The 25,825-nt window shown below is 35.6% G+C and overlaps 1 protein-coding gene across 2 annotated transcripts in view; it reads left to right on the top strand.

Annotated features, from left to right (window-relative positions):
• The window catches only part of FNIP1 (folliculin interacting protein 1), a 125,889-nt gene that overhangs the window by 61,053 nt on the left and 39,011 nt on the right, over positions 1-25,825 (top strand). The window contains exons 4-11 of one of the 2 annotated variants that reach the window (XM_036847000.1): positions 1,265-1,365; positions 1,629-1,703; positions 2,817-2,908; positions 8,646-8,729; positions 9,937-10,008; positions 12,769-12,904; positions 15,517-15,718; positions 19,408-19,493. In XM_036847000.1, the coding sequence (XP_036702895.1) occupies positions 1,265-1,365; positions 1,629-1,703; positions 2,817-2,908; positions 8,646-8,729; positions 9,937-10,008; positions 12,769-12,904; positions 15,517-15,718; positions 19,408-19,493 (848 nt within the window). The remainder of the gene's footprint in view (positions 1-1,264; positions 1,366-1,628; positions 1,704-2,816; positions 2,909-8,645; positions 8,730-9,936; positions 10,009-12,768; positions 12,905-15,516; positions 15,719-19,407; positions 19,494-25,825) is intronic. The other variant, XM_036847001.1, reaches the window with a different exon arrangement.

Here is a 25,825-nt window from a genome sequence, read left to right as displayed (position 1 = left end):
GGGGTCCTCATCACTTTATTGTTATCTTCAGAAGAATCTTTTAAGTATTTTTAAAAACTCCTAATTCTTGATTTCCCATGGTAGAATGGCATAGTGAAATTTGCGTAATCCTCATTTACTATCTTAGATAGTTTTTTGGTCATCTTTCTCATCAGTTGTTTTATTATGTTAATTGTATTGGTTAGGAATTGCATTGGGATATCCTATGAAACAGTGGCTTAAACAAATTAGGGATTGGTTTCTTCACATGACAAGTCTGGAGAGAGGCCATCTAGGCACGATAATGTATGGGCTTCAAGATGGCCTCAGAGACCAAGGCTTCCTTATCTTTCTACTTAGCCAGAGTTACTGTGTACATACTTGTTGCCTTGTCATCCTCTTATGGTGTCTTCATCTTCAGTGATTTCCATTTATATTCCATTGACCAGGACTGTGTTGAATGCATGTAAATGGATAGTTCTGAAAGCTACCACTCCAACCACTGGTTTAACTCTTTGAATATAGAGACCAACTCGAAATCCCCTATCTGCAAGGGAGGCTCTGAAATGCAGTTTTTTTTCATTTGGGCACATTGCTTCCTTGAAACAAATTAGACTTCAAAAAATAAGGAATAAGATATTTGGTGGTTAACTAGTTATATTTTGCCGCAGTATATAAATAGTAACCAAATGGATGAATCAACTTTTAGATTTTTTTGACTCCTATGAGGACAATTAAAGAATAATGGAAAAGAATAACTTTTAAAATCAGAATTCTTTACAAACAAGACATCTAATGCTTAAGTCTTTTTTAAAAAAATGCAAAATATGTCCAAGTTACCCCTTTTGCGAATGCTTCTTTTTGCACAATAGGAGTGGTAAAATCTGTTCAGCATGTTCAGTGAATTCTACTTCTTGTTATCTGTCCTGGAGAAGCATTGCATATGCATAAGATGTGGCTAAGAATGTTTATTTGAGTGTTATTTGTAATAGCAAAAAACAGGAAGTAACTTAAATGCCTGTCAGTAAGGGGAACAGGCTTGATAAACATATTTTCATATAGGAGAATACTATGCAGCTCTTAAAAGGAATCTATGTATAACAGTATGCTTAGATCTATAAGACATTGTGAAATGAAGAAAATCAAGCTGCAGAACAGTGTATACAACGTAAAATCATTTAAAAAAACATTATGTAGAATACAGCAAAGGAATTTTTAATAAAAATCAGTTTTTGAAATAGGTTTTAAATTCTGCAATTTTATTAATGTTATGCTTACTGTTTAGGGTTCTCGATGCTCTTCTGATGCCAATATGCTTGGAGAGATGATGTTTGGCTCAGTAGCAATGAGCTACAAAGGCTCCACCTTAAAGATTCATCAGATCCGGTGAGGGATTTTCTCATTTTTCTTAATGAATCCATTTTAGAATGTTTAGTTTTTTAAAGATGGGAGAATTTCATATAGTCTTCACTCAGATTGAGCATGTCAGATACTAAGTTTATGATGTTTTATGGGTTTAATGCTACATCGTGGCTGTTGTAACTATGCAGTGACATCTCTGTGACTTAAACATTTTTATTTGTAATAAATTGGAAAGGTCCTTGTGTTTCAGTTTTGATCTCTCTCTATCCCTCTCTTTTTCTTCCTAGTTCCCCTCCACAGCTTATGCTCAGCAAAGTTTTTACTGCACGGACTGGCAGCAGCATCTGTGGAAGTCTCAATACGTAAGTAGTTATGGATGAAGGGAGAAATGAATTCTTTAAGATTTGCAAAGGATGAAAACTAATAAGCTGCTTTCAGGATTGCAGCATAAATTCAGATTTTATTCCATCCCTTAAGTTTGAAAGTTTATGGAGGCCAGATTTTTTCCCCCAGCTTTGTTGAGATATGATTGACATACACCATTATGTAAGTTTGAAGTATATGGCGTGTTGATTTGATACATTTATATATTGCAGAGTGATTACCACCATAGCCTTAGCTGCTACCATCCTGTCACATAATTACCATTCCTTTTTTGTGGTGAGAATATTTAAGATTTACTCTGTTAGCAACTTTCAAGATATAATGCAGTATTATTAGCTATAATTAGCTTGCTGTATATTAGACACCCAGAACTTGTTAATCTTATAACTAGAAGTTTGTACCCTTTGACCATTTTATCCCCATTTCCGCTACTCCCAGTCCCTGGTAACCATCACTCTGCTCTCTGCATCTCTGAGTTTGGCTTTTTAATTTTTTTTTTAATTAAATTAAAAAATTTTTTTAATTTATTTATTTTTTGGCTGTGCTTCGCGGCTTGCAGGATCTTAGTTTGCCAATCAGGGATTGAACCCGTGCCCCCTGCAGTGGAAGCACAGAGTCCTAACCACTGGACCGCCAGGGAATTGGCTTTTTTAAATTCCACATATAAGTGATATCGTACAGCATTTGCCTTTCTCGGTCTGACTTATTTCACTTAGAATAATGCCCTGAAGGACCAAAGTTGTTGCAAATGGCAGGACTTCCTCTTTTTTTCTTTTCATGGCTGAATAATATCCACTGTCTATATATATACATGACAGTCTTTTTTTATCCATTCATCTGTTGACAGACACTTGGGTGTGGCTGTATTCCAGTAAAACTTTATTTAGAGAAACAGGCAGCAGACTTAATTTAACCCTCAGGGTGTAGTTTGCCAACCCCTGATTTAAATGATTAGTTGGTTTATAGTACTAATAGGGAAACTTAAAACTTAAAAAAAAATAATGTTTTACACTTAAAATTTGAGGTATACAAAGAATTGCCATTAAGAGCATAAAACGAATTTGGAATTTATTTTTTCTCCTCCTACTTAGGCTGCAAGACAGTCTTGAATTCATCAATCAGGACAACAGTACATTAAAGGCTGATAATAACACAGTTATTAATGGACTACTTGGAAATATAGGTAAAACGGTTTTATACGTTTTAAAAATGTTCTTAATAGTGTAGATAATAATGTTCTTAATAATGTTAGAAGAACAAAGAATTTCGAATACTAGAAGTGGAAAAGGGATTTAAATTGCAATTATGTGTAATATTTGTATTATTTGAAAAATGTAGTTTTCATATATTTGAACATAATGTTTATTTTGTACCTGAAAAAAGAGAAGAAATACCTAATTTGTTTTTTGGTTTTAATTTCGATGCATCTTTGAAAAGTACTTTTGTTGATGTAAAAAGCCCTTACTAGCTCTCTTGAATATTTCAGCTGAGGGAGACAGGTATTATACTTTCTCCCTTTTCTTTTCCCTAACCATAGAGTAATTTTTAAATGGTGCTTGTTTTTTTGACCTGTAATTCGGATGAGCAGATTTTCAAATTTGATGTTTCTTAAGAGATTTATTAAAATAGCGTATTTAGTAATTTGTTTAGTTTATTGTTTGTTATTTAAGTTCAACATTTTAAAGTGACAAACTATTTCTAAAATTTCTGGTCCTCTGTTTTTTCTTAGAAAGATCAAATAAATTACTGCTGACCATATTTCCAGTGCATAACGAACTGTAGTGTATTAGAGAGTGGATAGCAGTTAGAATAGGATGAATGTATGCTAACACATATATATGGAATCTTAAAAAAAAAAAGGAATTTGGTTCTGAAGAACCTAGGGGCAGGACAGGAATAAAGACGCAGACGTAGAGAATGGACTTGAGGATGCGGGGAGGGGGATGGGTAAACTGGGATGAAGTGAGAGAGTGGCATGGACATATATACATCACCAAATGTAAAATAGATAGCTAGTGGGAAGCAACCACATAGCACAGGGAGATCAGCTCGGTGCTTTGTGAACACCTAGAGGGGTGGGATAGGGAGGGTGGGAGGGAGACGCAAGAGGGAGGCGATATGGGGATATATGTATATGTATAGCTGATTCACTTTGTTATAAAGCAGAAACTAACACACCATTGTAAAGCAATTATACTCCAATAAAGATGTTAAAAAAAAAAAAGAATAGGATGAATGTTTCACTCATTCCCTGTTTAGTGGAAATTTTTATTTGTAATTAATTTTTATAAATATCAGTTATACATACTAGTAGAAAACAGTTTTTTCTCCCACCTTTAACAGTATAGCATCCTATTATTTTTTATAATTCATGTTCATTCAGATAGCAGCTATTTATTAAGTACCTACTATGGGCTAGTTGCAGTGTCAGACATGTGTTTTAGAAAGCGTGCATTTTATAGAAAAATAGAAGTTCTACTTTTTCTTAACTTGATTAGTTCATTCATTTTAATAAAGTAAAAATGTGACAGAGAAATAAGTCTTTTTTTCTTTATAATTTGACACTTTTCAGAGCTAAAGGGGCTTATTAAAAGCTGTTTATTTTAATAATACAAATCCATTATCATGTATAAAGTACACTATAGTTGCTAGATATACTCAACTTCTCTGTTTTAACATGGAATAGGAAATTAATACATTTAACAAAGCACAGACTTTGTTATGAACGGCTTTTTCTTGCACATTCTTAATTGTGAATCAAGGATATTTGAGCACCATTTCTTATTTTCTTTAAATTTCCACTTAATCAACAAGTACTTATCAAGCACTTATTACATGCCAGGCACTCTGCTAGGCCCTGAGAATACAGTGGTGAACCAGACACAGTTCCTGCCTCAACAGATTTTTAGTTAGTGAAAGTCAGACAAGCAATACAATACAGTATACAATTACAGTATACTGTAGTTAATTTTTGGACAAGACTAAGAGCATGATGTGATAGAAATGAGGAGGAACACCCAGTTCAGTCTTGGAGTATCACAGAAGGCTTTCTTAAAGAAGTGAGCCTAAACTTGAAGAATTAGCCTGACAGTTGGGAAGAGAAATGTTCTAGGAAAAAGCAGTAGCATGTGCACAGACCTAAGTGCAAGAGATCATTGAGTGTGGAAAGAATGTGAACAAATCAATGTGGGTGGAGCACAGTGTGGATATAAGTAAAGGAAGTGAAAGGAAATAAAGAAGTGAGCAAGAGCCAGATCATGAAGGGCATTGTGGGTTACACTGAGGAATTTGGACTTATGCTTTGGGTAAGCAGTTGGGTACCAGTGAGGGTGTGTTACTTTGGGTCTTCCTCCTGGTTTTTAACAGGTGCCAAGACAGGTTTAAACATGCAAGGATTTTACTATTACTAGGTGAGAGAAATGAAGAGGGAGCTGGGAAGGGTTCAGAGAGCCCTCAGATTGTGGTGCAAGTTTGACCTTGAGTGAAAGAGAAGAATAAAAGCTTGAGTGGACATCTTCCAGCCTGCCATATAGTCCAAGGAAGGTTTGATAAGGCTGTGGATGAGTCTTTGAGTCAGAGTTGATTGTCAGAAGTGACCCATGTCTTGCCAACATGGGCCTGCCTTACTATAGCTGCTGTGTTCAGTCATTGGCTAGGCACAGCCTGTGGGATATGTGGCCCTGCACAAACATGGCAGTGAATTTAAGAACACAGCAGCTGGGGTGCTTGGCCAATTGCAGTTCTTATAGCTGGAGAGTTTTGTGGTGCATTCTCAAGGCAACAACAGAAGAGTTTTCACAATATAGAAACATGATCAGATCAGATTTGTATCTGCAAAAGAATATTCTAATTGCTGTAGGAATAGATTCAGATGAGCCAGTGGGATTGAGAAAGCACCCATATTAGAAGGCTGCTTATGATAGTCCAAGTGACAGATAATGGGGACGTAGAGTAAAATTGTGTCCTTAAGGATAAAGAGTTGTTGAGAACTTTGTTGGGAGAAATAGAGTAGACAGGACTTGGTAATTAGGTAGAAGAGGTGAGGGGAGAGGGGGAGTCAGGGATGGCACTGAGCTGTTGGGTTGTGTAATTGCATGGATATTGGTTCCATTCACTGGGAGGAACATGAGAAATTGGGAGTTGATGATTCTAGGTTTAGGCATGTCGAATTGGAAGTATTGGTAGGATATCCAAGCGAAGATATCCATTGTAGTTAGTTAGAGAGAGAGATGTATTCTGGTGGTAGCTGCTGTAAGAGAATGAACGTATAATAATTTTAAAACAATAGAGGTTTTTTCTCAAAATTTTCCTCAAAGCAGTGTTTTAGAGGTCCAGTCTCCTTCCTTCTTGGAGTTCTACCTTCTTTACAATATGGGCTCCAAGGTTGTGCTCACCTACACAAAGCCAGTGGAAAGAGATTGAGTATGGAGAAGGCACATTCCCTTCAAAACCACCTCAACCTGACAGTGATATACATCACTTTTGCTCACATTCCATTGGTGGTAACTAATCATACAACTTCACCTGTATATAAGGAGGTTTGAGAAATATGGTCCCTAGCTGGCCAGCTGCTTCCCACAGACTACTTGATGTTAAGAAAGGGAGAACACAATCCTTTTTTAGATTGTTAGCTGCTTCTACCATGGATTTGAGAATTATTATCATATAAATGATAATTGAAAGCATAAGAATGAATGAGAAGGAAATATTGTTGAGGATAGAACCCTGGGTATGCTGGCTTTAAAGATGGAGTAGGGGAAGAGAATCACATAAAGGAGACTATGAAAAAAAAAACTTAGTGTGTGTTATCATGAGAACTGAGGGAAAAAAGTTCAAAGTGTAATGTAGTCAGCATCAAATATGATGTAAGGTAGTGTAAGATAGTATGGAGTGCATTAAGTAACAGGAAGGCTTTTGGTGGTGGCCTATGTGAGTAGTTTCAGTGGGGAGAATAGAAGCCAAAGTTGAGGAAAGACTCAGAGGTTAGTCTTCTTTTCTAAGATGTAAGCAGACATCCTCAAACTTCTTGGTTTCAGGACCCTTTTACACACATAGAAATTATTGAGGACCACAGAGAGCTTTTGTGTGTGTAGGTTACATTTATTGATATATACTGTATTAGAAATTAAAATTCAGAAAATTTTAAAAATATTTACTTAGTAACTCATTAAAAATAACACTAATAACCCTTTTTATGTTAATATAAATAACATATGTTTTGAAATAACTATACTTTCCAAGACAAGAAAACTTAGAGTGGCATTGTTTTACATTTTTGCAAAACTTTTTATTGTCTGGCTTAATAGAAACAGCTGGATTCTCATATCTTCTTCTGCATTCAGTCTTTTGTAATATGTTGTTTTGGTTGAAGTGTGTTAAGAAAATATAGTTTCACATAGATATGTAGCTAGAAAAAGGAATGTCCTCAAGAACCCCTTGAAAGGGTTGCAGGGTCCCCTTAGGGGGTCCTTGGACCACATTTTAAGAACTACTGAACTATAGGATTAGATATATGGGGAGAAGGTAGAAGAGTTCTGACTGTATTTAAATGTTGATGGAAAAGGAGGTTATAAGGAGGATGAGGTTGGAGATAGAGGTGATACTGGTAAAGTGGAAGGGCCTAGCTGACTTAGAAGAATTAGCTTTGGAAGGGAGGGAGGGAGGTACCTCTCAGGATTTTTCACAGATAGTCCCTGCACATAAAGGGGACTTGAATAATGTTACCTGTTATTACTGCTCAGGCAGGAAGGAGGCAGGATGAAAGTTGATTAAGTTTGGAGATTAAGTTTGGAGATTAAGTTTGGAGATAGCATGGTAGGAGAAGGAGAGTTCCCATATGGTGATTCTTCATGTGTACACACATATACATATGCATACTGTACAAGACAAAGTCATATGCTGAGAGTAAGAAGAGGTGGTAGGGAAGGAGATTAAAGAGAGCAGGTAAGTTTTGAGGTAACTAGGAAAAAATGAAGAAAGAACTGAACAATGAAAATGGAAGGTTTGCTGCACATGCACTATAATTATAGAAACTCTTGTTATAGAAAAATACCTATTAGCAATTTGAAAAATACATTTGTCACTTTTTAAAACAGGAAAGTCCCCAGTTCTATCCTAGATAAATCTCCTAGATGGCTATTTAGGCCATCTTGATGAAGCATAACTAACAAGTAACTCAGCTGTTTGCTTCCAGGCTGGAATGTTACCCTCTCTGGGTCTTCAGACTCATCTTCTCTTGGTCAAGTGTGTGGCAGCTAACTTATCTTGGGCAGCTGGGAGTCTGGTCCTGACAGGCTGCATTGGCTTTCCTGCTTCCATAGTGGCTGACCCCTGCTCTAGGAACTTTGGTTTCTTCTGTTACTTTATAATTTACCACTAGTTTAGAAAAACCAATTTCATACTTATTTGTCAGTAGACCCCTTTTCTTTATTTGCTCTTTGTTTTATTTTGTGTTCTGTTTTTTCAGCCAAGTGCTTAGGTGGTTTTCTTCTTAACTGTAGTTGCACAATATTGTAATCTTAAAACTGACTTTTTAAAAGATAAATTTATTTGGCAAATGTCAAATTATATAGATAACATTACTGTGCTTTTTTGAATCTTTAAAAACATTGTTTTAGATGAGAAAGGATTGAACATTTTACCTTGTATAGTGGAAGCTTATTTTTATTATTTATGTTTTATTTTTATTATTATATGTGGACTTATTAGTGAATTGTTATGTTGACATAATCCATGACCAGAGGGAAACCATCCTGTTTCAAAAATAGGAAGCCAGCTTGAATTATTCTTACTTGTTTAAAGGTTTCCATCCATATCTGTTGGTCTGCTTTTGTACTTCCTTAGCTCACCTTTTATTCCTGACGCATTGTGGCTTCTCTAACAGCCCTCTTTCATATGTATTTTACATTTCTGCCATGTAGGTCTTTCACAGTTCTGCAGCCCCAGGCGGGCATTCTCTGAACAGGGTCCGCTCCGCCTGATCAGGAGCGCCTCTTTCTTTGCAGGTTTGCCATGTGCTGTGTGGGTAGACTAGTTGGTGTGCCCCAGCGTCTAGAATTCATAGTTAAGCTGTGGAAACAAGAGAGTAGAGAAATGCAGGCGGGGAAGGTGTAGTTGAGAAAACATTGCTTAGGAAGTTTAAGAACTTAATATCTTTCTACTGAATATGTTCTTAAAGTTTCCAGAAACTAAGTTATCAGTGGAATTGACATTTTCATGAAATTTCAGTTTGTCATTTCTTATTTTGTTATATAATAATGATTTTAACTTTAGAATCCTAAACCAAAATATAGTATGAACATTATTTCTTATAATACCAGTGGAATTTCTAATGTGACACTATCTTGTTTCCATGGCTGAGTAGCTTCTGTATCATGGTTCATCAATCGCAGAAAATATCCTATCTTACTATTATTGTAAAATTTCAGATCTACACTATTCCATAAGAATGATTTCTCTTGGAGCTAAAATTTAGATGAACAAGCACCATTATATTCTGTAAAAGGCATATATGACTATGTTTGTTTACATCATTAAATAGATGATTATAGAGTATGTTCATGCTTCTGTATCCAGGAAGTTGTATCCAACTTCTTGTTTTAATTAATATTTATTTTTCTTACAAATGTAAGATACAAACAATGTATATATATTATAGAAAATTTGGAAAATATGAAAAATAGGCAAAAAAATATATTAGTCATCTTGTCAACTGGAAATCACCTTCTTAGTTTGTTTGTTTTAAAACAAAATCGGGGTTATACTGTTCAGCTTTCTTAAAATTTTTATTATGGAGAATTTTTAAACATACATTTTTATAGGCAGAATAGCAGACAACCATCATATACCAGTCACTTAGCCCCAGCAACCATCATTCTTACTGGTCAGTAGATTGCCTTTTTTTCATTTAGCAGTATATTGTGAATATATTCATATATCATTGAATATGCTTCTAAAATACTTATTTTAGTCATCCCTTGCTTCTTTAGGTATTACACCATAGATTATTTCATATTATATGTCAAATCTTCAGAGAGATCTCAAAGCTTGTTCAACTGAGTAATAGCTCTTGGTGTTGGGTTTGTGCCATGCTGTTGAAAAAAATAAAGGAATGCAATGAGATGAGCATGATTTAGTTTGCTACATAAAAGGAAGAACATCAACCTGAACAGCACTGTATTTTATAAGTCACAGTTTTGTCTTGATTCGCAGTTCACAGCAACCCAATGGACATGCCTGGAAGAGAGCTGAATGAGGACAGAGACAGTGGCATAGCACGCTCTGGTAATGACAGGTTCATGTATTAATCCAATTTTTGATGAGATCACTGTTAGCTGACATTGATTTCCTTTTTTATCTTTGCTTTTATCATCCAGTTTTATGTGCACAGTTTGTTAGTATTGATATGAGACTTACAGGAGGATGGTAGAAACAGCAGAGATAAATATTTTAAATTAAAAATTTTTCATGTTTAATAGTAAGTGTGCCTGGTGGAGCATGGCCTGGATGAATACACGCTGGCTTAGGCTTAGCCAGTATAAGAAAAATAATGTTGCTCAAGAGACTGCTTAGATAGCATAGTAGAAAAAACACATTTGCTTATATCTGTTTTCTCCTAACTAGGGTTTAAAGTGTCAGACTGTCTCTTGCCCAGAGAAGCTTAGGCATTTTGAGCCAGTGTTATACATATTTCTTTGAAGTACGTACTCTTCCAAAATTTGACAAAGTTTTATTGAAACATTGTGAGGATTAAAAAGAAAAAAACAAAAAAAACCCCAGATTCTATCTTTAAAGAGCACAGCTTCTAATGAGAGAATAGCCAGGAAAATCATCTGTCATAGTTTATTGTTTGAGGTGTTCTGTGATAGACCTGTACAGAGGTTCAGAAAAACGGCACCTAACTTAGTCTGGGCAAGGGGCAGGGTGTGAGTAAAGCTTTACAGAGTGTTGATACTTAAATAGGAGTTATCTGGCCAAAGGCATGAAAGAAGGATATTTCAGTTAAAAGGAGAAGTGTCAGGGCTCAGAGATCAGCATAAGAGAAAGATGGAGTACTCTTAGGTTTGAATTATCGTTAGGTATGAGAAACTTTATCCACTGTGATCATCTGTATGTGTTGTCACATTGCATGGCTCTGCTATCTAAATTGTGGGACAAGTCAGTTTTAAGTCTAGATGGAGACTCCAAACTTCCCATATATTGTAATCCCTAGTTATGCGTGAGAAATTTCAAGAAAATTTTTCAGATACCTGGACTCTACTCTTGAAGATTCTTGATTTACCCTAGAGAAATGCTTAGGCATCTGTATTTGAGGAACAAAAAATGAAAAACTCAACCACTGATTCTGATGGACAGCTAGAGTTAAGAACCACTACTCTAACAGGAGAAGTCTCATCTTTCAAATAATCTCACCCTTCTTTTCTAATTGAGTTATTTTTGTTCTTAGGGACTAATCTAGAGTGTATTTCTCTTAATACTGTTTGCATCTATGTAATCTAGAGATTTAGTTTTCTCTTCTGTGGCAGGAATTTAATTTTCATTATTTATCCAAGATTTCAGAAGTGATAAATTAATGTCTCTGTACTTCATTTTCTTCATCTGTAAATTGAAGGGCCTGGCAAGACTGATCTGTAAAGCTTCTTCAAGCCATTGAATTCATATATGCTGTTTAAGTTAATTGTGTATTTTCTTCCTTTTTCTGATTGGGTTACTTTTAATACCAGAATTTGATAAAACAAAGCTTTTCCAAATTTAGAGTAACATTTGATTTCTCACAGAAGCCGTACCCAGATTAGTTATACATGCCTAATCTTAGACTACAAAGTTTTATACTACTAATTGATAAGATGTGGTATTTTCAAGAAAGTAGTCCAGAATTAATTCATTGGCGGCCCAGATGTTTGCATGGCACGTAGAGCTCTCCCCTTTACCATTGAATTTGTCAAGAGAATTCAAATGAACATATTTTCATAATGATAATCTCTTAGTTTTCAGTCCCCGTGTCCAAAATAATATATCATCTGGCATGTATCTTTTTATAGATGATAATAATACTTCCCTTTTGATTACTTTACAAATTTTCAGTGTGTGTTTATAATGATGAAAATGGGAATCTAAAATATTTCTAAACAAAAGCAAGCCCTTGAGGTCTTTTTGTCTCTAGATTAAGTGGGGAGAAGGAGAGAATCCCCCCAAAAAAGAAAGGATTTTAGCTTTTGATACCCCAGGCAGGAAACAGAGCTTTTGGGTTGCAGAGAAGGGTTTTCAGAAGAGAATAATTTCCACAGTTAGGGGATTGCAGCACTTATAATCAGAGTGGACTCTATTGGGATGTGTCTGTTCCAGAGAGCAATCTATAGGATTTACTCTTTCTTGGAGCTTGATAGGTATAGTCATGACTCTTGGTAAAAGTACCCAAGCATTCAGAGGTGGCTACCTATGCACAAGTGATCCATGAGTACTTCTTTTTTTTTTTTTTTTTTGGCCGCCACGCAGCATGTGGCATCTTAGTTCCCCGACCAGGGATCGAACCTGTGCCCCCTGCATTGGAATTGTGGAGTCTTAACCACTGGACCGCCCCGGAAGTCCCTCCATGAGTACTTTTAAATGATGTTTTAAATGGCATTCAAACACTTATTTTCAAATATAGCTTTTGTTCTTAAAATCCAGCTGCTGCATTGAAATTGGACTGCATCGTATTTAATTTAAGGACTAAGGATTCAGCTAAGCTAGGAGACAGTGTCATGGCCAAAGGAATAAAGCTTTATTTCAAAGTAGCATTTTCATCTGGGGTGGGGTGGGGAAGGTAAGGATGTCAAAAGGGGATTGTATCAGGGTCTCTTGCCAACTTACTTTTAATATGTGATTTTTTTCTGGGACCTTGCTCCAACAATGATGTATTTTTTTAAATGGAAATTTTAGAGCCTCATTCAGCAAAATGGAAAATTTGAGTCACCACTCTTAAATTTGTTAAAAAGAAATCTGTTCTTGTTTTTAGTAATTATTAACTTATACATTATACTTGTTCTTACTCTGACTTGACAGCATCTCTCAGCAGCTTGCTTATTACACCATTTCCCTCTCCAAACTCCTCACTTACCCGAAGTTGTGCCAGCAGCTACCAGCGACGCTGGCGACGTAGCCAAACAACAAGTTTGGAGAATGGGGTGTTTCCTAGATGGTACGTTGGGACTTTTAATTTACCACAAGATTGAATAGTTCCTTAAACACAATTGTGTATGTTAAGAGCCTGGACTTGTATTTTGTATTTTTAAAGTCTGGAACTGGAAACTTTTAAAGTGTACTACATTTTAAAAAATTGTGGTAAGTTATGCATAACATACAGTTTACTATTTTAACCATTATTAGCTGTATAGTTCAGTGGCATTAAGTACCTTCACATTGTTGTGCAGCCATAGCCATTCACGTCTAGAACTTTTTTTTTTTTTTTTTTAATTTATTTTTGGCTTCGTTTCTGTGCGAGGGCTTTCTCTAGTTGTGGCAAGCGGGGGCCACTCTTCATCGCGGTGCGCGGGCCTCTCACTATCGCGACCTCTCTTGTTGCGGAGCACAAGCTCCAGACGCGCAGGCTCAGTAGTTGTTGTGGCTCACGGGCCTAGTTGCTCCGCGGCATGTGGGATCTTCCCAGACCAGGGCTCGAACCCGTGTCCCCTGCATTAGCAGGCAGATTCTCAACCCCTGCGCCACAGGGGAAGCCCCAGAACTTTTTTATCTCCACAAACTGAACCTTTATACACATTAAGCAATAATTCCCCATTCCTCCCTCCCCTTAGCCCCTGGGAACTACTATGCTATTTTTTTCTCTGTAAATTTGACTGCTCTACATACCTCATATAAGTGGAATCATAGAATATTTATCCTTTTATGTCTGCCTTATTCCACTTAGCATGCCTTCAGGGTTCATCCATGTTGTAACATGTATCAGAATTTCATTTTTTTTTATGACTAACATTCCATTGTATTCCATTGTATATACATATACATTCCATTGTATATACATTTTGTTTATCCACTCATCTGTCCTTGGACATTTGGATTGCTTCCACCTTTTGGCTGTGGTGAATATGCTGATATGAACGTGAGTCTACAAATACCTTTCAAGTCTCCGCTTTCAATTCTTTTGGTTATATGCCCAGAAGTGGAATTTCTGGATCATATCATAATTCTCTGTTGAAGTTTTTGAGGAACTGCCATACTCTTCACCACAGTGGCTGTACCATTTTACTTTCATTCCCACTAGAAATGGCCAGGGTGTTTTTTTTTTTTGGCCACGCTGCATATCTTAGTTCCCCGGCCAGGGATTGAACACGTGTCCCCTGCACTGGAAGCGTGGAGTACTAACAACTGTACCACTAGGAAATTTCCCCCACTAGAACTGCACAAGAGTTCTAATTTCTCCACATCCTCACCAGTAGTTAATTTCCTTTTTTTTTTTAATAATAACCATCCTTATGGGTGTGAAGTGATATCTCCTTGTAGTTTTGATTTGCACTTACCTGATGGCTAGTGATGTTGAGCATGTTTTTTTTTTTTTTTTTTTTTAAAAAAAAAAAATTAATTAATTAATTATTTTGGTTGTGTTGGGTCTTCGTTTCTGTGCGAGGGCTTTCTCTAGTTGCGGCAAGTGGGGGCCACGCTTCATCGCGGTGCATGGGCCTCTTACTATCGCGGCCTCTCTTGTTGCGGAGCACAGGCTCCAGACGCGCAGGCTCAGTAGTTGTGGCTGACGGGCCCAGTTGCTCCGCGGCATGTGGGATCTTCCCAGACCAGGGCTCGAACCCATGTCCCCTGCATTGGCAGGCGGATTCTCAACCAGTGCACCACCAGGGAAGCCCTGTTTTTGTTTTCCTATTGGCCATATGTATGTTTTCTTTGGAGATAGTCTATTCAAGTGTTTTACCCATTTTTTAATCAGGTGTTTTTTTTGGTGGTTGTTGTTGAATTGTAGGAGTTCTTTATATATTTCTGGATATGAATCCCTTATCAGATATATGCTTTGCAAATATTTTGTCCCATTTGATTAGTTGCCCATTTATTCTGTTGATAGTTTCTTTTGATACACAGCAGTTTTTCATTTTTGTGTAGCCCAATTTATCTATTTTTTTCTTTTGTTGCCTTTACCTTTGGTGTCATATCCAAGAAATCATTGCCATATCCAGTGTCATGAGGCTTTTACCCTATGTTTTCTTCTAAGGGTTTTATAGTTTTAACTCTTCTGTTTTGGTCTTTGATCCATCTGCTGCATGTTTTGATATTTCAGTTTTTCATGTTTCTATTTTGGCAAGTTAATTCATTCTTGAAAGATTTTTTTTTAGTCTGTGTTAAGTACAGCTAAAGATGATGAAGCTTCTTGTTTCCTTTTTTATTCATTCCCTTTATTCCTTCACCTTTGATTTTATTCCTGGAATCTAAAGGGGAGATAAGTAGATTCTAGAACAGTGAAGAGATTATATCAGACTCTGTCTATAAACCTTAAAATTCAGGCTCTTTTAGGTTGGTTATACATCGGGATTATCTACTTTTTTAGTGACTTCTAATTGAACAAAAATGTTTCCAATCTGACTCTCTATTAAAATTTCTTACAAAAATATGAGTATAAAGGAATAGCCAGTAGATTTCTCAAAGAGATACACAATTGGTATGAATTTTTAGATTTACTTGATAAAACACTGGAAGACCTTTAGCTTGCCTACATTTAATTAGCAAGGAGATTGAATTGTGAATTTAATTATTTTTATATTTTTTTAAAATGAAAAACCATTTATTTTTAAGGTCTATAGAAGAAAGCTTTAATCTGTCAGAGGAGAGCTGTGGCCCTAACCCAGGGATTGTGAGGAAAAAGAAGATTGCAATTGGGGTAATCTTTTCATTATCCAAAGATGAAGATGAAAGTAACAAATTTAATGAATTCTTTTTTTCACATTTTCCTCTGTTTGAAAGCCACATGAACAAATTAAAGAGTGCAATAGAACAGGTAAGCATAGTCATGTTTATGGTTTGTTTATATTTTTTATTTTATTTTCCTTTGAATCTTATTCTCTTGCTTAAGCATTGTGTTTATTCATTTGGCAGAAAAATTAACAGAATCTGTGCAGGTACCCTACAAAGTGATCTGAGAGATGCAAAGTAGACTTCAGCTCCTTTTAAGAAGCCTACTACCTAAAAAAAAGATGTAAGGTCATTTATCCATTCAATAAATAAGTATTTGAGGGCCTAGAATGTGGCAGGCACTATTCTAGCAACTGAGGATAAGATGTGAAAAAAAGCAACACTCCTGACCTCATGGCATAGAAATAAACAAATGAATATATAAGATTTTAGATGGTAATAAGTGCCATGGAGAAAAATAAAACAGAAAGGTTTTTAAGGAATGCTGGATGGAAGGATTACAAATTTTTATAGGATAGTCAAGAAAGCTCCTGATAAAATGACATATGGTCCAGAGATACGGAGGAAGTCAGCTATAACCATCTGAGAGAAGAATGCTCCAGGAGGGGCAAAGGAGTAAGCCTGATGCTTGAGCGTCAGTAAGGAGGAATAAGGAGGCCAAAGTGGCTAAGTTAGAAATAAGACCAGATCATATAGGACCTTATAGGATACCATGGTATGAGCATTGGCATTTACTCTTAAGAAAGATGGGAAACCATTGGAGTGTTTTGAGCAGGGAAATGACATTCATGAGAATCACTCTTACTGCTGATGCAGAATAGATTTCTAGAGGCGAAGGTGGATGCTTTGGGATCAGTTACAAGGCTGTTGAAGTAATTCAGGTGAGAGATGGTAGATACTTAAAGCACTTTCGTGATGGAATTGGTGACAAGTGGTTGGATTCTGGATATTTTTGAAAATAGAGCTAAGGAGATTAGCTGATGGACCAAATTGGGGTTAAGAGAAAGAATAATAGAGATTGACTGGGGATTTTTCTTTTGAGCAGTAAGAAGGATGGAATTGCCAGTACTAAAATGGGAAAACTACAAATGGAACAGGTTTGGTGGAGGAAGATCAGCAGTTTGTTTGCAGTGCCTCCTGGACATCCAAGTTGTTGTGAGTCTAGAGTTTAGGGGAAAGGTCCAGGCTGGACAGTCACCAGTGTATAGATAGTATTTTAAGACAAGAAACTGATTGAGGAGAGAAGAGAGGAGAGGAGATCCTAGGCCTGATTTGTAGAGCGTTTCAGTAGTTACAATTTGAGGAGTTGAGAACCAGCAGGGGAGACTGAGGACTGGCCATTCAAGTAGGAGGAAAAATAAGAGAGAGTGCTTTTTGGGGTGAGCCAGGTGAAGAAAGTAGTTTAAGAAGGTAGGAGTGATCAGTTGTGTCAAATGCTGCTGATAGTGCATGTAATAAATTGATGTAAAGTAAGAAAATTGTGAATATACGATAGAACATAAAGATAACTAAAAAAGAAGGAAAATCAAAGTTTTTTAGGAGTTCATAGGGAAGAAAAATGACTTCCTACTAGGAAGATGTTTCATTTGAACTGCATCTTAAAGGATGTGTAGGATTTTTTAAACATAAAGTTTTGAATAATGGATATTGCAGAATAACAAGAAAAATTGATATCCTTGTTGCCCAAAGATAACTCATTAACATTTTGCTGAAAGTCTTACCCAGGCCTTTCCTGTGCGTATTGTACTTTTACTTGATTGGGACTGTGCTGTGTTCATGCTGTTTTAATTATGTGCCCATTTGGAAAAAGTCATCATTGTTAACATACACATTTCTCATTTTAAATGGTTCTTGAATATATTTTAGTGGCTTTCCTCCATTTAAGTAACTTTTTTATTAGATCATTTCTGCTTTTTCACAGTTATAGCTACACTGCAGTTAACATCTTGGTGAATTTTCCAGATTATATTTTATAAGAGATTCCTATAAGTTGAACTGTCAGTGGGTGTAACTAAAGTTCTTAATCCCTGTGACAATATGCAGAAAGGAAAAGATACAAAGAGGAGTAGTGAGTGGTATGGCTGGCAGAGTTAATGGTGACCAGATCACAGAGAGTCTAGAATGCTTGCCAGAATTTTTGACTTTGTTAGGCTGTCTTCAAATTGTACTCTAGGAACGTTATTTTGGCAGTATGTTTAAAAGAGACTAGTAAAAGAGACTAGAGATGCAAGACCAATTAGAATGTTCTAGAAAGCAGAGGATGCATTTCAGTAACTCATTAGTGTCTGAGGATCATCTGCCTCTAGAGAAGACACTATATTAGTTATTTACATTAAATCTGTTAAAAGACAAATAGATCATTAGCAGTACCTTTTTACCGAGCAGATGAGTAAAGTCCATTTTCGTTTACTTTTTCAGAAGTTCAGCACTGGTGACATTTTCTACAGTTCGCTGCTGTCTCTTTTTGTAGTCTGTTGTTGCCAAAGTCAGTACGTGGAATATTAAGCTGTGGCTGAACTGACATTTCAGTTACTGGGAGAAGTGTTTAAACTTTGTATAAAACTTGAAATATTCAGGCACTATAGAACTCATTAAACATTACTTTTTAAATGTTTTGTTCATTCTACAACCTAAAGTGCACATTGCAGTACTTAGAGTTGTGTGGATATTTGTTCAAGTTTAACATCTCATTTCTTAATAAAGCTGAAAGATAAAGCTGAGTGAATACTTTCATATAAATGAATAGAACTTAAGTTAGAACGTTCTGTAGTTGGTAAGTAATCATAGAATGTAGTAAACACTGAACCATCCAAATAAGTTATGGTCTAGGGCCAGTTTTCAAACTATCACTTATTTTTTTAATGAAAATCTATGGATTCTGTTTCTGAGCACTGTGGGAATTATTTCAAAGTCTGCGCTACCTTTTGAGATCTATAATGTAAAATTTTTTATTGTTAGTAAAATTAAGGAAGAATACTGCTCAATTCTAGCTAAAGACTATTTACTTCTTTATAAATTGGGAGTCTCTCAGCAGTTAGTGAAAACAAAGTTAACTGTCACTTTTACCCTATTGAAGCTTTTGGATGAACGTGAACGATTCTAGCCTGAAGTAGTCTAACATTTTCTTAAATATATGTTTAAACATTTTAAAAATAATGTGTAATTACATAAGTAATGCATAATTACATTCTTTTTGAAAAAGTTTAAAAAATTTCAAAGTTCTTTATGATATCCATATTCTAATCCTGATCCCCTTTTTGTCTACCTAAAGCAGGACTTCTCAACTTTGGCTAAATATGTTTTTAAGAAAGCAAATATTACTAATAACTTGATACATCTTTCAGTAGCATCTTTATATTTTAGATTTTAAAAAGGATTTAGTGAACAGAACCATTATTTATGAAATATTAGTGAAACCCAGGAGCTGTTGTTACTGACTTATCATTTTATGATCTGTTTGGGAGAAAAAAGTTTTATGTAACCCAGAAACTGTCAATGTCATCCTCGTTGTGTGTTGACATTCTGTGGTTTGACAGTTAAGTAAGAGGCTTGCTATTGGAAAAATTTGAATTTTATTATACTCATTAAATGACCAAAGGTGCAAAAAAAAAAAAAAAAGAAAGCCACTAGAAATATGTGTGCCTTCTTTATGTATATCTAGTTAAGAATGATGGGTAGAATGTTGTGGAAATATGTGACTTTGTCTTTTACTTTTTTTTCCCCCATATTTTGCCCATGATCAGTATAAGAATTAACTATTTGATTGCTTTCAAGGCTATGAAAATGAGCCGGAGATCAGCTGATGCCAGTCAGAGGAGTTTGGCATATAATCGAATAGTTGATGCCCTAAATGAATTCAGGTACACATTCTCCAGCTTTTCATAATATAGAATTGTTTCGCAGTGTACACTGGAAAATTTATTTATTTTTTTAACTTATTCTAATAAAATTTAATTCTTTAAATTTCTCTGTCCCATATATCAAATGAGGGTGTAATTCAGTGGGCCATTGACTCCTTTGTTATTAAATATAAAAGTGCTTGGAATTCAAGCACACTTGGGAGGATCAGTGGTATGGTTTCTAGCACTGGACCACTAGACAAGCAGATATGACCAGAAGAGACCCTTGTTTTAGCAGAAATGTGCTTGGTCTTTTGTTGGGCTCCTAGATGTAGGGACTGGTTAAGTGTTATTTAACCAGTGATGGTAATCACATGTTCTTAGATACGTGGAATACAAAGATACATGGATATAGGGAATATCAACTTGATGTTCCATATAACTCTGTTGCTTAATCCTTTCTTTAGCAGTATTTTCTGACACAACAAAGCTTGGAGCCTGAAGCTCCAGCAAGTGCTGTAACTGCACTCTGATTATGGCAAGGAAACATATTACATATGAACTTATGTTGGGAATCACGCTAAGTGACTGATGTGTTTCTGTCTCAAAGAGATTCATTTCAGTTTTACTTCATCCTCTCATCCTCTCAGTCTTTCCTCCTTTAGACTGGAGAAATAGTATAACACTTAGCACAGGAACTCAGACTTTAGTATCTGACAGACAGACCTGTGGGCTAACCCTGGCTCTGCCTTTTACTACCCCTAATGACCTTGGGCAGATTTGTTAGCATTTTTGACCCTTAGTTTTCTAATGTAATACCTGTGAATTCAATTTAGTAATAATCTAATAGATTGTTGTAAAGATAGAATGAGATAATGTATGTAAAGTAATTAGCAGAAGGCCCAACATTAATGCGACCGCTGTTTTCTATGACAAATATAACCTACAGCAGTGCTTCTTAAAAGTCATTCACAGCTCACCTTCACAGTATTGCCAAATCTGCATATCATCTATGCCATTTTAATTTGATGTTTTCTCTTTAAATTGACCCTATTTTATACCTAAATAAGTGTATTTCAGAATGTGTGCATCATTACCCTAAATGGGGAATCAACCTTCTTTGCTGTAATAAGCAAGCTGTAAAAATGAATGCATAATAATTAAAATCTAAAATATGTATCTGTGTACCACCTAAGGTTTATTATCACCAGTAGTCCATGTACCTCACTTTTGTTCATTGGCTCGTGTTGTATGGCCCCTTATTGGGTTAGGGGTCTTCTGAATTGTTTGTTTAAATATGAACTGTTACATTTTGAAGTGAAAGCCTATTTTAGCCTGTGATATTGCAGGATTGCTACTGTGAAACTGTAGGCATGTCATGTATATACTTTTTTTTTTTTAATGGAAATGACTAAGGAGTTGTGTATTTAGTAAATTTGACAATAAGAGAACTCATGTTTGTTTTCAACTTTGATCCTTTTTTATTCTTCATTTTTCTCTTTTTGTGTTAAACCACAGTGAAAGTAAATCTGGTTTTTTAAACCTCTCTCAAAAGGAGAGATTTTATTGCCTCAGCCATATTCTAGAATCTTTGAATTTATGATAAAATAACTTATTTTCCTAAATAAAAGGTATGTTTTATAGAAGTGTTCTGTATGATTTTTGAGATGGAATTATAGGTAACCATTAAATAGAAATTGTATGGTAAAAATAACCTAAATTAGTATGGAATATTTCATCGTGTTTTTAATTTATTTCAATCGAAAAAGTTTACTTGGCAATTCCGTTATGGTCCAGTGGTTAGGGCTCTAAGGTTTCACTGCCGAGGGTGCGGGTTTGATCCCTGGTTGGGGAACTAAGATCCTGCAAGTCGCACGACATGGCCAAGAAGTTTTTTTTTTAATTTAAAAAAAAGAAAAAGTTTACTTTATGACTGTTGTATAATATTCATTGGCTGGATTCAGTTACTGAGAAGGAGAAGATTTTCTAGTCATCTGTTATTCACCATAATTTTTAGGATAAAAGACATTAAATGTGAGTTTTTAAATCTTGTGCAGTAAACACAGTGGTTAGAGGAAATGTACAGAAAAACACATTAGAGAATTAAATTTCAGCCTCTATTATTTCTTTTTTTGTCTTGCAAATAATTTGTACTGGTGAAAATTATGTTAGAGCTAACATTTTCTGCCATATATTTTTGTTAACATATTCATTTTAGGCCTTTCTTAAGTTATCAAACGAAGCATGCTAACAAACAATACAGTATTTAAAAATCTTTTTTTATTGTGGTAAAAGTAAAACAACATTAAATTTAACATTTAACCATTTTTAAGTGTACAGTTCAGCAGTGTTAAATACATTCACATTGTGTAACAAATCTATAATTTTTTCATCTTACAACATTAAAACTATAAACACTAAACACTAGTTTAGTAATATAGTATTTTTAATCAGTCTGTTTCTTTAGTTCATCAGCATCTTCAGTCTTTATATATGAATTGTGTGTGAAGTTATTCATAATTTCATTTGTTCATACCTTAAGAATTCAGGTTATTAAATTTCTGGTGCCATTCATGATTAAATCAAGTTTTATATACATAAATGTTTCTTATAGATGAAGTAGAGAGGAAATGAAGTACATTCCCTCAATATTTCTAGAGGGAATTTCAAACATATTTAATGAGCTGACTTTACTTGGCTGTCTATATTATCTTAATAACTTGTCAATTCATACAGACCTCTTTGTATGTTTCTAAAAGCTTTCATGTGAAAGCTCAAAATTTGATCATTTTATGAACATACTATTATATAAATAATTTTATGTCAGGATATTTGCTTAAAATGAGAATTTCTTTGAGGTGTTTTGTTTTTTGGCCGCACCCTGCGCATGTGGGATCTTAGTTCCCCGACCAGGAATCGAACCCGCGCCCCCTGCATTGGAAGCATGGAGTCTTAACCACTGGACCGCCAGGGACGTCCCAAGGTGTATTTTTAAATTTATTTATTTATTTATTTACTTTTGGCTGTGTTGGGTCTTCGTTTCTGTGCGAGGGCTTTTTCTAGTTGCTGCAAGCAGGGGCCACTCTTCATCGCCGTGCACGGGCCTCTCACTATCGCGGCCTCTCTTGTTGCGGAGCACAGGCTCCAGATGCGCAGGCTCAGTAGTTGTGGCTCACGGGCCCAGTTGCTCTGTGGCATGTGGGATCTTCCCAGACCAGGGCTCGAACCCGTGTCCCCTGCATTGGCAGGCGGACTGTCAACCACTGCACCACCAGGGAAGCCCGGTGTATTTTTAAAAATTAATTTTAAGATACTTTTTGTATGATTCAAGAGGTAAATTATACTGAGTTGCTTAAAGCAAATGTTAATGATTTAGGCTGCATTAGATACATTTTCTATCAATAGATTTGATATTTCAGTAAGTGTTCTACAGTTAAAGAAAAAGAGGGGCACATTAGGCTCAACATAAGTGCTTCTCTATTTTATCTATGTTGAATAAAGTTACTGAGACCAGGTTAATTAGGTAGGTGAGAGAACTCCAGCCAGCACACATTTTACTTGGCCTCTTTTGTTTTTTACAAACATTTGAACATTTAGGCCTTTAAGCCAGGCAAGCTCTCTCTAGTTTGCCATAAGCTCTATCTCTGCCAGTTGTATTAACCCATATATCGTATAATTTTGTAGCTTCCTGGCCACTGAGCATTATTAAAATTTAAACTTCTGTTTTAGGGGTTGGTGATTTATATCCACTAATCTAGACCCAATTCTCTTTTAGTCTGTAAATTCAGTCTGATTCTCTTCCATTTTCTGAAATTATCCATGTTTGTATCTTTGGAGCAAGCCCAATACAGGCTGAATAATGAACACTCTTCTGGAGTGTTGGGAACGGGAATGAAAAACAACAAAGCAAACCATGAACAAAATGGTAGATTTGGAGACGTAGCTATCTGTTATATCCTCTATTTCTTGGCCACTCTGTATTGTTAATTAAGAGTGTAAATAGCTTAATTTCACATATATATGTGTATGTACATATACATATGTAGATATATATGTGTATACACACATTTAATTAATAGATTTAATTCTAACAGTGTCAGAGTTACAGAATAATTGAGCTAACAGTTCAGAAAGTTTTTGCATATAGCTCTCTCTCCACTGCCCATAGTTTCACTGATTATTACCATATTTCATTAGTGTGGTATATTTGTTACAGTTAATGAACCAATATTGATACATTATTATTAACTAAAATCCATAGTCTGCATTGAGTTCCATTCTTTGTATTGTACAGTAGAATGGGTTTTGAAAAATGCATAATGTCATGTTTCACCATTACTGTATCAGACAGAATAGTTTCACCACTCTGAAAGTCGCCTGTGCTTCACCTATCTATTCTTTCTCCCTTCCCACCAAACCCATTGGCTACTGATCTCTGTCTATAATTTTGCTTGTTTCAGAATGTTATATTCTGGGAATCATATAGTATGTAACCCTTTTAGACTGGTTCTTTGACTTAGCTATATGCAATTAAGATTCTTTTATGTCTTTTTTGCGGCTCATGGCTCATTTATATAAAAAAAGTCACTGTGTAATATTCCACTGTGTGGATGTACCGCAGTTTGTCCATTCACCTCAATTGAAGGACATCTTCTTGATTGCTAGTTTTTGGTGATTATGAATAATGCTTCTCTAAACATTCATGTGTGGGGTTTTGTATGGACTTAAGTTTTCAGTTCAACTGAGTCAATACCTAGGAGCATAATTGCTAGATGTTCACAGAAGACTGTGTTTGGATTTGTAAGAAACTGCCAACTGTCTCTAAACTGACTGTATCATTTTGCATTCCCACTAGCAGTTAGAGTTACTGTTGTTCCATATCCTTGTCAGCATTTGATATTGTCAGGTTTTGTTTTGTTTTGTTTTAGCCGTACTAATAGATGGGTAACAGTATTTCATTGTTTTAATTTGCAGTTTCCTAATGACATATGAGGTTGAGCATCTTTTCAAATACTTATTTGTAATCTATATATCTTTTTGGGTGAGATATCTGTTCAATCTTTCGTCTATTTTTAACTTGGTTTGTTGCTTTTCTTATTGTTTAGTTTTTAGTTTTTTTTGTATATTTTGGATATCAATCCTTTATCAGATACGTGTTTTGCAATTACTTTCTCCTAGTCTGTGGCTTGTCTTTTCATTCTTGTAATATTTTCACAGAGCAGAGTTTTAAATTTTAATGAAGTCCAACTTAACAATTTTCTTTTTTTCCCTGAATAGTGCCTTTGGTGTTTTATCTAAAAACTCATTACCAAACACAAGATCATTAAGGTTTTTCGCATGTTATGCTCTAGAAGTTTTATGATTTTGCATTTACATTTAGGTCTATTATCCATTTTGATTTTTTTTTTTTGGTGAAAGCTATAAAGTCTTTGTCTAGGTGCATATTTTTGCATATGAATGTCCACTTGTTCCAGCATCATTTGTTGAAAAGACTATCTTTGCTCCATGTATGGCTTTTGCTCCTTTATCAAATATCAGTTGAGTGTATTTCTGGGGCTCTATTTTTGAGCTCTCTGTTTTGTTTCATTGGTCTATTTGTCTATTCTTTCAGCAGTACCACACTGTCTTGATTACTGTATCTTTATAATAATTCTTTTTTTATATAAATTTATTTATTTTATTTATTCATTTATGTCTGCACTGGGTCTTCATTGCTGTGCGTGGGCTTTCTCTAGTTGTGGCGAGCGGGGGCTACTCTTTGTTGCAGTGCACAGGCTTCTCATTGCAGTGGCTTCTCTTGTTGCGGAGCACAGGCTCTAGGTGCATGGACTTCAGTAGTTGTGGCACACAGGCTCAGTAGTTGTGGCTTGTGGGCTCTAGAGCGCAGGCTCGGTAGTTGTGGCACACGGGCTTAGTTGTTCCACGGAATGTGGGATCTTCCTGGACCAGGGCTCGAACCTGTGTCCCCTGCATTGGCAGACGGATTCTTAACCACTGCACCACCAGGGAAGCCCCCATCTTTATAATAATTCTTGAAGTCAGATAATATGAGTCCTCCAAGTTTTTTCTTTTCCTTCAGTGTTGTGTTGACTGTTCTGGATCATTTGCCTCTCCAAACTTCAAAATCAGTTTGTTGATATCCACAAAATAACTTATGGGATTTTGATTGAGATTGCATTGAATCTGTAGATTAAACTGGGAAAAATTGACATCTTAGCAATAGCAAGACTTCCTGTCCATGAACATGGAATAGCTTGCTGTTTATTTATATCTTCTTTGATTTCTTTAATCAGAGTTTTGTAATTTTCCTCCTATAGATCTTGTACATTTTTAAAAGATTTATACCTAAATAT

The sequence above is a fragment of the Balaenoptera musculus genome, chromosome 3 (genome assembly GCF_009873245.2).
Source record: "Balaenoptera musculus isolate JJ_BM4_2016_0621 chromosome 3, mBalMus1.pri.v3, whole genome shotgun sequence".
NCBI classification, from domain to species: Eukaryota; Metazoa; Chordata; class Mammalia; order Artiodactyla; family Balaenopteridae; genus Balaenoptera; species Balaenoptera musculus.
Note: the sequence above shows the minus strand (reverse complement) of the source record. Positions and strands in the feature narration are given on the sequence as shown.